Source organism: Gobius niger, assembly GCF_951799975.1.
Source record: "Gobius niger genome assembly, chromosome: 4".
NCBI lineage: Eukaryota > Metazoa > Chordata > Actinopteri > Gobiiformes > Gobiidae > Gobius > Gobius niger.
In genome coordinates, this window is record NC_136855.1 from 12,135,321 (window position 1) to 12,151,706 (window position 16,386).

Below are 16,386 nucleotides of genomic sequence, written 5' to 3' on the forward strand. Positions count from 1 at the left end.
CTCTCTCTTTCGCTCCCTCTCTCTCCATCTTTCATCTCTCTCTCTCTCGTCTCCCTACTCTTCTCTCTCCCTCTCTTCTCCCTCTTCTCTCTCTCTTTCTCCCTCTTCTCTCTCTCCCTCTCTTCTCTGTCTTCTCTCTCTCCCTCTCTTCTCCCTCTCTCTCTTCTCTCTCCCTCTCTCCTCTCTCTCTTTCGCTCTCTCTCTCCATCTTTCATCTCTCTCTCTCTCGTCTCCCTACTCTTATCTCTCTCCCTCTTCTCCTTCTCTTCTCTCTCCCTCTCTTCTCTGTCTTCTCTCTCTCCCTCTCTTCTCCCTCTCTCCTCTCTCTCTTTTGCTCTCTCTCTCTCCATCTTTCATCTCTCTCTCTCTCGTCTCCCTACTCTTATCTCTCTCCCTCTTCTCCTTCTCCTTCTCTTCTCTCTCCCTCTCTTCTCCCTCTTCTCTCTCTCTTTCTCCCTCTTCTCTCTCTCCCTCTCTTCTCTGTCTTCTCTCTCTCCCTCTCTTCTCCCTCTCTCTCTTCTCTCTCGCTCTCTCCTCTCTCTCTTTCGCTCTCTCTCTCTCCATCTTTCATCTCTCTCTCTCTCCTCTCCCTCTTTCCCTCTCTCCTCTCCCTTTTCTCTCTCTCCCTCTCTTCTCCCTCTCCCTCTTCTACCTCTTTCCCTCTCTCCTCTCCTCTCCCTCTTCTCTCTCTCTTTCTCCCTCTTCTCTCTCTCCCTCTCTTCTACCTCTTTCCCTCTCTCCTCTCCCTCTCTTCTCCCTCTTTCCCTCTCTCCCTCTTTCCCTCTCTCCTCTCCCTCTCTTCTCCCTCTTTCCCTCTCTCCCTCTTTCCCTCTCTCCTCTCCCTTTCTTCTACCTCTTTCCCTCTCTCCTCTCCCTCTTCTCTCTCTCTTTCTCCCTCTTCTCTCTCTCCCTCTCTTCTACCTCTTTCCCTCTCTCCCTCTTCTACCTCTTTCCCTCTCTCTTCTCCCTCTTTCCCTCTTCTACCTCTTTGCCTCTCTCCTCCCTCTCTCTCTCTTCTCTTGCTCCCTCTCTTCTCTCACAGACCCAAAGTTAGAGTATTTACCGTTATTTCATCTTATTCTTTTATTTCCACTTATTCACACAGATTTGCAGTCTTTTCCTAGCCGTATGAGTATGATTTAGTGTGCAAGACTTTATTAATGCCAGATGCCGTTCCTGCAGCCACCAAATCGATTTAAACAGGCTTGGGGCCTTTCTCCAGTTTGGCTTTACTCAAGCCTAAAAGCTTCTTGGAAATAGCGATAAAATAGCGACAGAAGCAAGACGGAAACAAGGATGAAAACACAACAACAACAAAAATCATCATAAGAGCAACAACAACAACAACAACAACAACAACAAAACACTAAACACTAATGAAAAAAGATCCAAAGAGTGACAACACAGCAACAACGAGGGTAAAAGGTCTTTCAGTTTTGTAGGTCTTAGCTTTCAAATAGGGTGTTACACCGGCCTATAGATTGTAAACTCCACTCAAGCTTTTAGATTTGGGTAAAGCCGAACTGGGCAGGATTGGAGTTAAAATACTCCTCAAATATGTAAGTGTGTTAACAATATCTGCGTTGTTGTCATGTTTCATGTTATATTCTGATGTAGTTATGTAACATTATGGATTCAGGCACAGATTACACAAATCTTTGGTGGATCAGTAGTTGTAAAATAAAGCGTTTTCGCAGTAACGTTGAAAAGGCACTAGAGGGAGACACAGCGCAGCCCACAGAGATTGTTTTCAGACAGTAAAAGTGAAGGTTGCAGTACAGTGACCAACCTTATGATTATAGCTCATGGTCATCACCGCAGATCCCACAAACGCTTGTACACTTAGGTCTGCACTCCTCCCTCGACACGCTCCTCTCATGTCCTTCCACTGTTGCTAAAAACAGTGACCAATGACTTCAGCAATCGCCTCCATCATCAGTTTAGGAGGACTATTTGTGACAAGGATGTTATTGAGGAAGAAGAGACTGGTTCACCAACATCTAAAAAACTCACAGAAAGAAGGATTACAAAAATAGCTATAATATAACAAAATGAGGCGATGAATAAAATTGTTCGACTGATTGAAATCTGTGCTTGTTTCTATAGCTGCCATTAAGTGCTTTGTCTCTGCCCCCTAGTGACTTACTGTACGCTGCAAAAAGTAATCTTGTGAAACGTTCTTGAAAACAGTGCTTTTGTCCTTGATTTGAGAGTCAAAGAAATCACTGCACTCAAAACTAGCTACAAAAAATATCTAAATTTACTTGAAATAAACTGTTGTAGTTGTTTTCTTGTCAGTTAACTTCTTAACCCCCACCTGAATCAAGCACGTTTTCTCAAGTTTGTGCTTTACCCAAATCTAAAAGGTAATCAGAGAATAACAAGGATGAAAATGCAATAAATGAGAGACACAAAAGTGACAAAAAGCTATGAAAATGTGACCCAAAAAAATTACAAAAATGCGTGATGAAAATGCAACAAAAAAAGCCAAAAAGTGACAAAAAGCGATGAAAAAATGTGACAATAAAGTGACAAAAGAGCAACAAAAAAATGACAAAAAATTATGAAAATGTGGCAAAAATGTGACAAAAACCCCAAAAAGCGAGACTACGATGCAACAACGCAAGGGAAATGATCAATTTTGATGAGTTTTGTCGGTCTTAGCTTTCAAATGAGGCATTACACTGGCCTATTGGCTGTGACCTGATGGATTTGGGTAAAGCTGAACTGGAGAAAATGCCCTTGGTGAAGGCGGGGGTTAAGAGGTTAAGTGTAATTATCTTGCCCCATGGACAAATTTCTTGAAATTAGACTCAAATCATTTACTTACTTTTTTGCAGTGTGTGCAAATATAAGCATGGCAAGTTTCTCAATTCAAAGCACAATTCATACACAAGGCAGTTCAAAGTGCTTCACAGTTGCATACAATTACAAGAAAGCAGATCAATCGAAAAAACATCAACATAAAAATGACTTTCATTCACTGCTTTGCCCCAGAGATGACAGATGTTTCCACTGAAAAAGTCATCAAGTCTCCAAACACGCAACCTGCCCAGCACTGCCTCACCAGCTCAGGGCGGCAGGAACCTTACTTTATATCATACTAAATATAAACAACTTTATTTTCAACAAAAGGTTTAAAAGTGAACAATAACACAATGTCTATCCAACAATCAACATCCACAGTGTGTCTACTTTGTGCAAACTTTTACTTTTAACCAACAACAACTTCAACCTGCACAGCCACAGGCATCAGAAAAAGGTTTTGTTCAAATGGCAAACCCACACAGTTCAGCCTTTTTGTTTTGGGCCCGTATGTCCCATAATGTTTACAGTGCAGTGTGCGCCTCTGAATGACTCCTGAACCACACTGAGTTCTCTGTGAAAAACGCTGCTCTCTGAAAATAGCTCCGTACTTAAAACCACACAGTAAAGACACACACAGAACCAGGATACTTCTATTTCATATTGCCTGCATAGAAGTTGTCTCTTGTGGTAGTATTTCAGAGACTCAGGCTAGCTGGTCCTTTGGTGAATGAAGAAGAACACTCTGCATGAATTGGTTAATGTCCAGAGTTTCTCAAGCAATGCAGTTACTCGTGTTGCACTCACTTGTTCATATGGGTGGGACTTTTAGATTCATGGTAGTCCTGCTGTAGCTCTAGTTCTCTTTAACTGGTCCTTCCAAACGTCTCCAAAAAGGCGCCTCAACGGTTCTGCATGATGCTTAATGAGCATAATGCTTTTTGTTCTGATCACGTTGAGCACAATCTGCAAACATTTAGCCTTACATAGTTAAGTATAAAGAAGAAACTCAAGTCATTTTCTTTGATTGTGTTGAAAAAATCTGCTTGTCTGCAGACACGTTGTTAGACAAGTGTCTTCTAGGCATAAGTCTCATCATTTTATCACCCAATTGTAGCTCACGATGTAAAAAATATAGTTTGAAGGTCCTTTTTTGGCCAACTGCGTTTGTAGTTTCTGTGCTCCACATTGTTTTACTTAATGCTTCCGTACATCTTTGCAGTGTTTTTGTGAGGTTTAGCTTTTTTAAAGTAAACAAACAGCTAGCTTATGAGCAAAAGACATTTGAGACTTGCAAGTTTGTTCTTCTGAAACACTGAAGAGGCACCAAGAGCCCCCCACAGCACACAACAGAAACAAAAAAGGGACAAACCAGGAGGTATCCGGCCAAGACTCGCAGCTAAGCCCCACAGGCCTATCCCTATATTGTTCGGGCTAATGCACGTTCACTGGAGAATAAGATGGATTATGTTCGTCTGCTACGCTCTTCCCAGGAGATGGTGAAAGACTGTTGTGGAGCGGGGGGAGCTGCGCAGGAGGAAATGGAAGGAGGAGGTGGAGAAGCTGAACAGTGCAGGACACCATGCTCTGAAACAGGGAAAAACCCGGGAGGCGCTGCACCGTTTCAGAGGAACACTGATGGCAGTGCTCCGGCTTCCCCTCCCTCCACAAACATGCTGGTCCGCACGTTGTTCACTTACTACTAAAACACTTACTTTACTCCATTGCTCTCAATGTGGAATGTTCGCAGCATCAGGGAGCCCTTCCTCATCTCAGGCTATTTTTAGATTTGGAACTGTCCTGGCTTAATGTTTATGGCAGAAATCACATCATTAATTATACATCAATGTGTGGCCTCGATTATCCGGATCCAAACAGGCCGTTCAGTAACATGTTTTTTAATAGGGCTCGCTCTGTCTCTTTACCAGCGTAGTCTAAACTATAGCTTAACTTTCCATTAACCTTTGCTTGGCTTTGACCGGCCTGACCCTCCTCCTCCAAAATAATGAGAGGATCTAGTGTTTACGCGCACACTTTGCCCTCCTTCCACTGAGCGCCCATTCATGCCCTGAGACGACAAAACGGCCCTGTTACAGACGTCCTGGCAGCCTACAGCAATATAAAGTAGGTGTGATCCCGGGCCCTGTTAGACGATCATGTGTTTCCCTTTTTGGTGCAGCCTCACGGGAAAAAAAAAGAAAAAAGGGGGCCGAGACTTTTGGGGGAGCTGGACAGAGAGAGAGAGCGAGGGAGGCAGGGCATGAGGTTTTGGGAAAAGTCAGTCGTTTATAGAGAGAGGCATGGAGCAAAATCACCTCTACTGTAAACCGATGTGATTTCACCTCGAGATCGGAGACTGTTCTGCGGGGTCAGAGGAAGAATAGGGATTTTTATTTTTTATTTTTTTCCCTGAGTTTGCACCTGGAGCCCGAAAGCAGCATGCTGGATTACGGTAAGTTCTCAGACTCAAAACACATGTGCCTGTTTCTGCCCTGATGTGCTTGTGAGTGAACGCGAGGCTTAAAGGTACAGTGCATGTCTGGGTTAAGCTGTGGATGGGGCTGCTGACTATTTCAAACCAATGTAAAGAGTGAAGAAATATGTCTAAACCCAAACTAGACCTGGAGCTTTCTTAGAGCTGGTCATGTGGGGTTAAGATTAATTTATCAGGCAGAAAACTAATTTGAAACCTAGTAGTTGAGAGGTACGTCTTTTGATTCATATTTTAGAAGGAAAGGCCCTTAGAATTATAAGGTTCTAATAGTAGCCCTGAGATACTGTATTTAGGTTTAGTCTTTTGACCACGCATAGAACAACATGGAAATAGACCTACAGTGCAGAAAGTATTCAACCCCCTTCACTGTTTCCACATTTTCTTATGCTACAGCCTTTTTCCAATACAGTCCACACACACAATATCTCAAAACTAAGCTTTGATGCATCCTGGTTCCTCTGATCGGTGTTGAGATGCTTCTACAACTTGACTAGAGTCCACCTGTGATATAGTCAAGGACCCAGGAACAAGAATACACTTCGATATTGACTACAATGTCTGATGGAACCTTAAACATTCAAAGGGGATGAAATTTAGTGAGAAAAACCTTCTTTTCACAATCAATTCAGTCACTAACGTCACAGCATATTTTAGTTGTGATGTTATAAGATTACATGAACGTTGATGTCATTTTAGTGCCACCATTTGTGCGAGTGCCACCGATTGAGAATCACCAGATGTACATCAGATGGTTGTGCATGTAGAAGTGTGGTGTTGATAGGTTTGTTGTAGAGATAGTTGTAATGGAAGCACTTGTTTTGAAGTAGCTCATGTAAGTCAGTCTGTGTATTCACTGTATGGTATAGTGCGTTAGTTTTACTGCTTCACATTCACATGGCTCAGCTCACAGATTAAAGCTATGGTGTATATTTCTGTGACTATAGGGTTTATGTTCCTTTAGACAACTTACTCTAAGACTTAGAGAAAACAACATGCCGACTTGAGACAGCGCCGGGAACCGAGTTGGTTCTGCAAATGAGTTTATGACGGCTTAAAATGAAAAATGTCAGTGGCAGGAGGAAGAAAGAACCTTGGCAGATGACATGCAAAGTTATTATTTTGAAATGGCGTTACAAGCGTTCAAGATACTGGGTTAACTTGTTCTATATTTAGATTTATTGGTGACCGATTTTACACAGGAGAGAGGTATGAAATAATAAGAAAAAAATACTATGAAATGTTATTTAGTAACTCATTTAAAGTGAGAAGGGGACAAATCTCTGTTACATACTCTGACAGGGTGGGTGGCGGTACTAATGTGAGTACCACCTGCAATAATGTAATAAAGGTAAATGAAAAAGTTGCATGGCTTTGAACAGGGGTGCCCAAAGTGGGGCCAAATCAAACAATTCCGTTGGGCCGCTGGAGTGTGACGCTGCAGCCGCTTATGGTTAGTACTAAACTTTCCCCATTCATTCACAATACAGTATGGATGCAGTACACTTAATGACCACCAGCGCCAAATTGGGGGCGCTATTTCACTCCCCGCGCCAAGTTAAAGGAATTAGCCACCGTTTTTACATACTGAGATATGTTCTTACCTTAGCTTAGACGAGTTCATTTGCACCTGTCTGGTCTTCACGCGTGCTCTCAGTCATGAAACACAGCCCAGACGGCGTTAGCATTTACCCTCTCCTCCTCTCCTCTATAGCTCCAAACCAGGTGAGGACAGAAGCTACCAAGCTCTTCCACGTTTTCCCTAATTAAATATGGTTACGTGAAGCGTTACACTATAAAGTATAATTACACAAAATTAAACAATGTGGATTTTCTAAGCGGATAAAAAGGGGAACTATATTGTAAGGTGTAATAATACCAGGAGTAGTTCGACATCAGCACAGTAAAATCTTCACTTTACTGTGCTGATGTCGAACTACTCCTGGAGCTATAGAGGAGAGGGGGAGAGGCTAAATGCTAATGGCTGTCTGTGCTGTGTGTTTACGTGACTGAGGGCACACGTGAAGACCAGACAGGTACAAATGAACTCGTCTAAGCTAAGGTAAGAACATATCTCAGTATGTAAAAACGGTGACCTATTCCTTTAAGGAAATACTGTTGCTCAGTGTTTATCAATCACAGAGCGTCGCAACAGATCGACTTTTCCAGCTTTCTAACTTTTATTGCAAAAATTATTGACATGAACAAAGGTTCATGTTAAAATTGACTTCTAAAAGAATTTATGCAAAATTGACATTTTCACTTTCTAATAACTCATTTTCTTTGAGTAAACAATTGAATTAGGTAAAGGTACGATACAGGCGTTGCCATGACACTGATAAGCACTCGTTTTGCCGTAGTGGAAAGATACGAAGTAAAGTAAACAACAGTCCAAGTAAAACTACAAAGTTTTGGTAGCACTTACATCTGTGAGCAGACTTTATTCCCTCAACAAGTCCAGACTCAGAGGTCACTGACTGACTCACACCTTGATGACATACGAGCCAACTGCAATAATAATGTCCAAAGATCAGTTTCATGTCTCTCAGTATAAGTACTGCACTGTTACAGATGCGAGGATCATTGTTGTTTACATTTTGCAGAATATTGCTGCAATTTTGTGGCTGCAATTGTTGGTTTTGTTCGACCAAAACTAGGTGTTAGCCATAGTTAACATTTACTTTGATGTCACATGTTATTTGCACAGATACAATAAAATGCAAATGTAAACCGAAAAAAGTAAATAAAGTAAGTATTATCATTTGCAGTTATATGTGTTTCACGCTTGAAATCGCTGCGTTTGCCCGCGGCCCACAGGCACATTTTCATTTTGGCCCTCGGAAACAAAAAGTTTGGGCCCTCCTGGTTCAGAAGCAGCGCATATTGGAAAACTCAGAACAAGTGGTGCATATTAGGGACAGCAAATATGTGTAAAAGAGATTGAATTAGTTTTCTTGATTTGAAAAAGAATTATCGACATATTGATTTAGCATTGCTTGATTCAGGCTCTTTTGGATCCAAGAGGCCACTCCTCCGTTAACTTAGTGCTACTGAATTAGAACAGAGATTAAACTGGGACAAAAGACAGGACTTCCTTAAATCCAAAGACCTGAAAGATTTGGAGTAATTCAACATGCCTCCAAAACCGAACCAATACTTATAGTGTTTTTGTTTCAATTCATTCATTTTTTTAGAGGCACAAATGGGGCGGATAAAAAGCACAAACATTCTTGGCCAAACTTGCACTTGTCTAAAAGCTCAGATGTCATAAATCGCCCCTGACCGAGGCCAGTGTCCCGCTGTGGAGTGGCCTCAGAGCGCTGCTGTTCAAACCACAGGGGCCGCTCTCATTCCTCACTAAGGCGACAGGACTTCACTGCTGCCTGTGAGAGGTACAGGAGCTCAGTTCAAGTTCAAGACGGACTCGGGGACGGACTCAAACTGAGGTAGTTTACGCTTCTGTGATAAATAATGAAGGATTTGTAGAAGCTTATGCTATAACACTACTTTCCTGTGCTTTAAATGGGAACGTTTAGAAACCTCTCGCTGTTAAATCTGGTCTTGTTGGATGTGGGCTATGTGTGGTATGGTATTTAGTTCAAACATTGTCAAGACAGGAGTCACAGAGTGGTTCGCTCTTGAACACAGTTGATGCGCTCACTGGCTGTTCCTGATGTCATGGCATGGATTTTGAGGACTTTCTGACTTCATTTCAATGGCAAACGACGGTTCTTCACTTGACATCGCTGTAAAACCCATCGATGGTGATACAAACCCTGTCGGTGTCTGGATTCGTGTCTAGTTCACCTGATCATTCCAACATTTGCATGAAAATAGCAAATCCTCCTGGCAGTCAAGTCTTGGTTAGCCTTAATTTTGTAGTTTGTAGAAGCCTCTTACCATTTTATAATGCTAATATTTCCTCTACAACATGCCATGAGTAGTGTTTTGTTTCTTTTGCGCATGTTTCAGTAGCATGCATAATTATCCCTCTTCCACACGCCAGCCCACACTGCGATAGAGAATCATGGTTTTGCCAGTCATTTTAATCATCATTATAATATTCTCAATTTGAACCATTTCCCTGTTTGCTGCCTGCAGCTCGCCACTCCATCTAGTGGCAGTAAGAGACATAATACACTATATAAGTGAATTATCAACAGTTGTTTTCATGCATTTATTACACCTCATTATGTTATTTTAAAAATGCTGTTCTTGCTTATATTACAGACTTTAGAGCCTTTTCACATGTCCTCAAAAGCTCAGTGTTGGTGGCTTGTTTGTGGTTGTCTGAGAAGGTTTTTCCTGCAGGTGGCTCTGTTCCCTGGTCCGGTCTGAGACCGTGTCCCCAGAGTAAGCTCCACCAAACAGCCCCCCTCTGTTCAGCTGAAGCCCTTCCCCTTGCATCTCTGAATGGGGCTCTGTACCAGTCCATAGAGACCACATTATATAAGACTGTTTGAATATTCACACGAAAGTTTATGCTCTGGAGAATAGAAGTCTTTAGGTCGATGTGCAGAAGCAGGTAAAGATTTAAAGTTTAAGTGCTGTTAAGGCAACTATTAGAGGTGTTGTTTCAACTGAATGCACACAGCCAGCCAAGGCAAGTTCATTTCTATCCAAGTGTTTTACACTTAGCTATAAAACCAGCTCAACAGAAGTTGAGGCCTGTCTTAAATATTTTGAAAGACCAGATTTTTGCTGCAACAACAAACGTCAAACGCAGACACACACACTGAAGTCAACGCTCAACACATGTCCACAGTTAGAGGGTCATTTATCAAGCCTTTTCTCATATGCAACGAGTAACATGCGCAAAAGTGGACCAGCAGCAAAGTCATTTATGCTGTTTTTACCCACGCCACATTACCTAATTTACATACCAGATTTGGGGCCCTAAGACAGTAACTGTAATTTAGGTGCACAACGTGCCCATAAATAGCATTATTTTTTCAGCTTGCACTCGCTATTTTGCACCCGTCTTGATAAATGACTCCCTTAGTGTATTAAACAAACACAAAATCATTGTGTTGGTTATACTTTCCTCCAAATCCGTATGAAAGTGCTCTTCTAGTTTATCGCAAAGACTAATAGGTTTTGTCAGTCATCCCATAGCAAAAGTTTTCAAACAAGTAAAAGGCTCGTGTGGCATGCTCTTTAAGGGTCATGGTTTTGGGAGCAGCGTGGAAATCTACTGAACAGTATAAGGCTGGAATGACACCTCTGAGAAACCCCTTTACACCCATGTTTTCCATGTCCTGTCCAGTTGAGAAGCCACATGCTCAGGCCGCTGTTGCAATAAGTGAGACACAGGGAGAGAGAGGAAACTTGGACCCACTTCTATTGACATCACGGGGGGGGCGGGGCCGGCTGTGAAACAAGTGCTTTTTATTAGACTGGTTTCTATAAATACCCTCTCATAATCCAGAGAGGATACACACATGATGACAAGGAAACATTGTACTATTTCAACCATACCTGTGGGGATTAAACCTTTTCGATGTAATGTAGGCTAGAGATTCCCACAAAGTAGAACTGCATTTAAAGAGTATTTCGTACAATGCTGCAAAACAAATGGAAAGAAAGTCCATATTCATAAATAAAAGGCAGACGCTCAAGATGGTGCTCTGCATATTTTCATAAAAATCTGCAGAACAATAGATGCAATTCTTGACTAAATGTACTCACTATTAGCTCTAAGTAAATGCAAGGTCTCCATCGTATTGAGGCTGGGGAGCTGGAGAGATAGTCTCTTCACTCAGAGAACCATGGTTACTCCTGTAACTGTAGCGTTATCTTAAATTCGCTAAACCTTTACTATCTTTTAGAACAGGCATTAAACAGATAGGTCTGAAAGATCTTGCTTTGGAAACTTCGGAAGTCACCCCACTAAAGTCTAAAATAGAGAATGGGTGATCAAAATACGTGGTTCTCAAACTGCTGACCATCTGGTGGCCTCTGGAGTCTAAGATGGTTACTTCATTGAGGGTTTAGTTTCAGTTTTGTCCGGGTTCAGCCTTTGTTTTGTTATAAAGTTAGATATAGTTAGATATTTGTGAAAAAGACCTTTGATGCTCTATCTGTCCATCTGATTTAAACTCATTCATTTAAAGAATTGCGATGTGAATAATGCGGATAGTCAGGATTGATTTTGGTCCACAACTAAGTAAAGAGTGAGTTTAGATTGTTGACTCTTGACTTTAGGAATTAATAGCTTTGGGTTATTGCAAGTCCAAGTGTATAGTCTCCTTTTCCTGGGACTTGGAAAGTTTAATATTTTGTGAAGTTGTGCTCGGTCGGTCTGAAAAGTTTGAGAATGAGAAAATGCTCACAGAGGCATCTTGTGTATACTTGTAAAACCACCTGGAGTGGAGTAAACATGGAAACAGTTTACAGTACAGCAGCCAAATCACATGCATAATCGCTCTAGTGAGAAAAATGCAGGAGTTTATCAGTGGATCTGCAGGAAGCCTTTAGGCTCTATATGAAATACTGCCGGTGTTTAAATAAATTCAACATCTATTCTCACGACACACGGACACTGCACAGAGAGTAAAAATACTTCCTTGGTGAGCGGCACATGGTTGAAGCAGACAGAGATAAGAGTGAGATACAGGGCAATGACCTACAGCTTGTCTCTGCTGTTATATACTCGCACACATGACCTCAACCCCACACAAGGCCCTTTGTTAAAACAGCTTCGACTTGTCCAAGAACCAAGGAACATGAGAATTATGATCATTTTCAAGACATCCAGTTTGGTAGACTAATTTAATGGAATGTATTATGTTGAAATGGTTTAATATCGCAATAATATCATCATCGCAATGTCAAATGTATTAAATATCGCAATTTCATGTAGCCTGTGTACGTGTGAATCACGAGCCGACACTGACACCGCTTTGTGAGGATTTTATTGCAGCACTGTGAACCTAACGCCGTAATGGTCTGAAGAGGCCTTGCACTCCGTAATGTTTATGGACATCGGTGTAGGTCGGGGTAATAATGCGCTCTTGCCTATAGTGCTCTCCCTCTGCATCACTCATGGCTCACTAATGGGACCAGAACAGCTGTGGCTTCCTCCATTATTAACCCGGGGATAGTGTAGGATATACGCGTCGGACAGTAACAGAGTGGACGGGCCATGATGTCAGCCCCGTAAAGTCTGTGGTGAAGGCGCAGACGTATGGAAGCCCAAGATGGACCTTTTGTTTTTGTGAAAAGGGCAGCTCGCAGAAACCATACGGCCACAAACATGCCATGGGAAAATGCACATGCTAACACTGCAGATTTTTATTCTGGACTGTGCTATTTTTCGTGCTTTTGGGGATTGCTGTCGGCCACGTCAACTATAGGCCTGTATTTCAGCAACCAACATCCAATTTATTTGTTCCCTTCAGCCATTCTTTGAGTTCATTTGACCATTATTTGCATTACCATCAGAAAGTCAGATGCTTTCTTACCATATTATGGAGATGGCCTCGATGGGAAACGCAATTTTCCTACAAATATGGTTAACAGTATTGGCCTAAAGCTGAAATCATGGTCAAAAAAAGAAGACAGTGTTTTCCAGTATAAATATTGACATAAATGTTCCCCTTGAGGTTAGCTTGCGACCCTTTGAAAAAGGCTATATAAGGCAACAAACTTTTGGTTCCCGAGTCCCGACACACCAGAACCACTAGCCAAAGGGTTTTATACTCCTGGCAGACAGTAGCCTGTAGTCCAGGGGCGGGAAAAACTAAGGCCCGGGGGCCAAATGCGGCCCGTCTAGCCCTTCAATCTGGCCAGCAAAAGATGATAAAGTCCAATATGCATCGCCTAAAATGGAGAAAAGACACTTGTGTTTTCATTAACATGAAAAAAGATAACACATACGTAGCTGCAGCTGTTTTGTTGCTTTTAAAAATGTGTTTAGGCCAGTGGTTCCCAAAGTGGGGTCCGGGGCGCCCAATAGCTTGTCTACAAAAAGTATATTGAACACAAATCATATTGAAAGGATATATCAGCGTAAACCAGTGTTTAACTGGTTTAAACTGCTAGATGCAGCTTTTTATGTAACTTTAGCTTTAAATCAATAACAAATTCCTTTGAATGGAGTAAATTATTATGATTTGGGGGCCCCAAGAGATTCTTGGATTGATAAGGGGGCCAAAATGTCTGCTTAGGTTTCCTCCGGGTACTCCCCTCCCACTAAAAACATGTGCAATAGGTCAGGATGAATGAGAGTGTGTTTGAGAGTGCGCATGTGACGGTTGGAAATTAGGCCAAGGCTACAATCCGGTGTGGCGTGTTTACATGCAGAGACCATGTATGTTCATTAACATGCACTGTCCCGACCAAATCAACCAATAAATAAAGAGATAAAATAAAAAAAAATAAAAAAAAATAGATTGTAGTTCAAAAACCCATTGTGGCCCTTACATCAAAAGGTTTGTCCATATCTACTGCAGCCAAACGTAAAACGCCATAAACTATCAGGCCTCCAAGTGTTCACTTTAAGACTTGTTGTTGTTTTCATTCATGTCACATTCTCACAACATGTCTTTCTGCAAGCTACTCATAATCTCATAATTCTATTAAAAGTGACTTTTTACTGCTTGTTGTTTCCTCATAGAGTTGGAATTCCTGTTTTCTATTTCATTGACATCATACTCACCAATCACCATACAGCCTTATCTGCCTATTTGTCAGTTTCACCCCCTGACAATGCAATTTTTTCAAGTCATGAGGCAATCTCGCTCATATTTCCTCCACAGCCGTGAACAGTGCAGCTCTTGTATCCCCCGCTGCCGGTGCATTTGCCTCCGCTTGCTTCTGAGAACACTCTTCCTCTGGGCTGCAGTCAGACGCTCCTAGTCTAGGCCTAACTGGATTTTTTGTTGGTTCTAATTGCCCTCCAGAGCGCCCGCCGTGCAGTGCATTAGGCTCCGGGCTGCCCGCGCACTCGCACATGCACGCCCCGCTGGCTGCCATGCCCCAGCGCTACTCCCACCAGAGGAGGAGGGCCAGCACCGCGGCGGCTCGGAGGATGGAGCGCAGACGGAGGGACCATCCTCCTCATCAGCGCAAGGGGAACAACAACAACAACAACGACGCGAACAACATGAGCGGCACGGGCGCAGCGAGCCACAGCAACCTGCGCTCCAAGAAGCTGGTCATGCTCTCCAGGTACGACACTGTTATCGGCATCACGCGCTCAACTTGTGTGTGTTTACTTTAGCCTATTTAGGGCAAGTAGGCGTCATTGATCGCTTTTCATTAAGTCGTGCGTTGATAGTTTGCAGAGACTGTGGTTGAAGTTGCTACTGGTTTCTAAAGTTGTTGATGCGCTTTATTGTTGAGAACTTAGAGTCTACTTTTATGCCACTATTTGTAAGATAAAGTACTTTCCACGCCACTACATTTCTAACAAGACATCATATGAAAAAAGTAGCCTAGTATATCTGTTATTTTGTCTCATTTAAAAATGCTATGATGTACACTCCAGAACAATAGGTGGCGCTGTGCAGATGTACTGTCAATGTCACTGACTCACAAGGAAGAAGGAAGGCTGCGTGGCCCCACAGGTGGTGATTTTAGGCGCCTCAATTTGTTTTTGAAGTTGCAAAGTTAAGTTGCAAACATTTTTCGCACACTTATTTAACACTTATTTAAACTTAAGCCTATTCATATTTTCTTTGAATACTTAAGTATTTTCTACAGCAAACACTACTTTTATCTTAGGCAGTGGATATTTTGCCGGGACTAGTTTTTCGATTATTTGCACTATTTTGCCGTAGATAGCTCCTAATTCGTCAATTTGTATCATGGGGTAACGTTCACTTTGCCGCACAACACGCGCCATGGTTAGTGCTAACGTTTTTTTGTCGAAAAATGTGAATAAACCTAAATTCATCGTATCACTGGCCCTAACCCTAATTTGTGAAATCTCAAGTTTTCACAGCAGACCCTCCCTCCTGAGCAGACCTAGCACTAATCATATTAGATTATTGAATCAAAGTAGGCTGCAAAATGTCTAGTTTACCATAAAATTTCAACATACTTTCTAACATGGTATTAAGACAACCACACACTGGAATGCATTGGACCCGTATCGTCATATTGGACCCGTACGTAGTTCGCTAGTCCAGGAACTGAACATACATAGTTACCTGGAACATTATTGCTCCTAACAATGTCAGTGATGGGACAGCTCTGTGCGTTTACATGTCTGTGTAGGCTCTCAGTCGTACAGGAGTTGGCCATCTTCAATGAAGGTTCTTGAGTCATCTTCTGTACTTTGTAGTTGAAGTGTCGTTTCACTTCTCATCCAGAAGGCTTCGTCAGCGACACTTGAGCTCAACCTGCAAACTAGATATAGACCACAGGGAGGAGTTTAGCTTGGCTAAGTCACTCCAATCTATTAACGGCTACTCTCACCTGTGGAAATATCTTTGTCGTTATAAGTCTTTGTAGTTCTAAGTCCTAATGACCTAGCTCAGTCTGAAGTGAGTTTCAGTCTGAACGGCCCTACTCTCAGCTGATCACTGCCAATTACCTGCCTATTGATCTGTCCTGGGCTGAGTTTCAGCCTCATGTTTCAGCATGAGAGAGCTCTCCAGGCCTGGAGCGCAGAGGCTGCTGCACAGCTGGGACAGGTGAAATCTATGCCCACCATTCCTGTTCATGGAGAGATTTTGTATCTTCACAAAAATTGCTTCTGTGACTTTTCTTTCAAACCAAAGTTTTTCTTTAGCTAAAATTTTAACCTCACTGTCCTCGAAGGAGTGGTTGGCGGCTTTGACGGGGAGGATCGCCGACTGAAGGCCACTTGTGCTTTCCCTGAGGTGTTGATAGTTCCGTAGAACTACTGAGAACTATATTTACCCACAGGTGAGAGTAGCCGTTAGTAGATGGGAGGGACTTAGCCATGCTAAACCTCCCAGTGGTCTCTATCAAGTCTTAGTAACTTAGTAACTTAACTTAGTGTCGCTGACGAAGCCTTTTGGATGAGAAGCAGAGTACAGAAGATGACTCAAGAACTTTCATTGAAGTCTGCATTTACGTAAATCCGCTGTTTATTTACATGGCACATGGGTTAACAAACA

General features: G+C 42.3%; 1 protein-coding gene across 1 annotated transcript in view; it reads left to right on the forward strand.

Annotated features, from left to right (window-relative positions):
* Positions 1 to 5,229: 5,229 nt before the first annotated feature.
* il16 (interleukin 16) overlaps positions 5,230 to 16,386 on the forward strand; it is a 37,520-nt gene continuing 26,363 nt past the window's right edge. The window contains exons 1-2 of the mRNA XM_079555363.1: positions 5,230 to 5,257; positions 14,200 to 14,467. Coding sequence (XP_079411489.1) covers positions 5,245 to 5,257; positions 14,200 to 14,467 — 281 coding nt within the window. The 5' untranslated portion in view covers positions 5,230 to 5,244. The remainder of the gene's footprint in view (positions 5,258 to 14,199; positions 14,468 to 16,386) is intronic.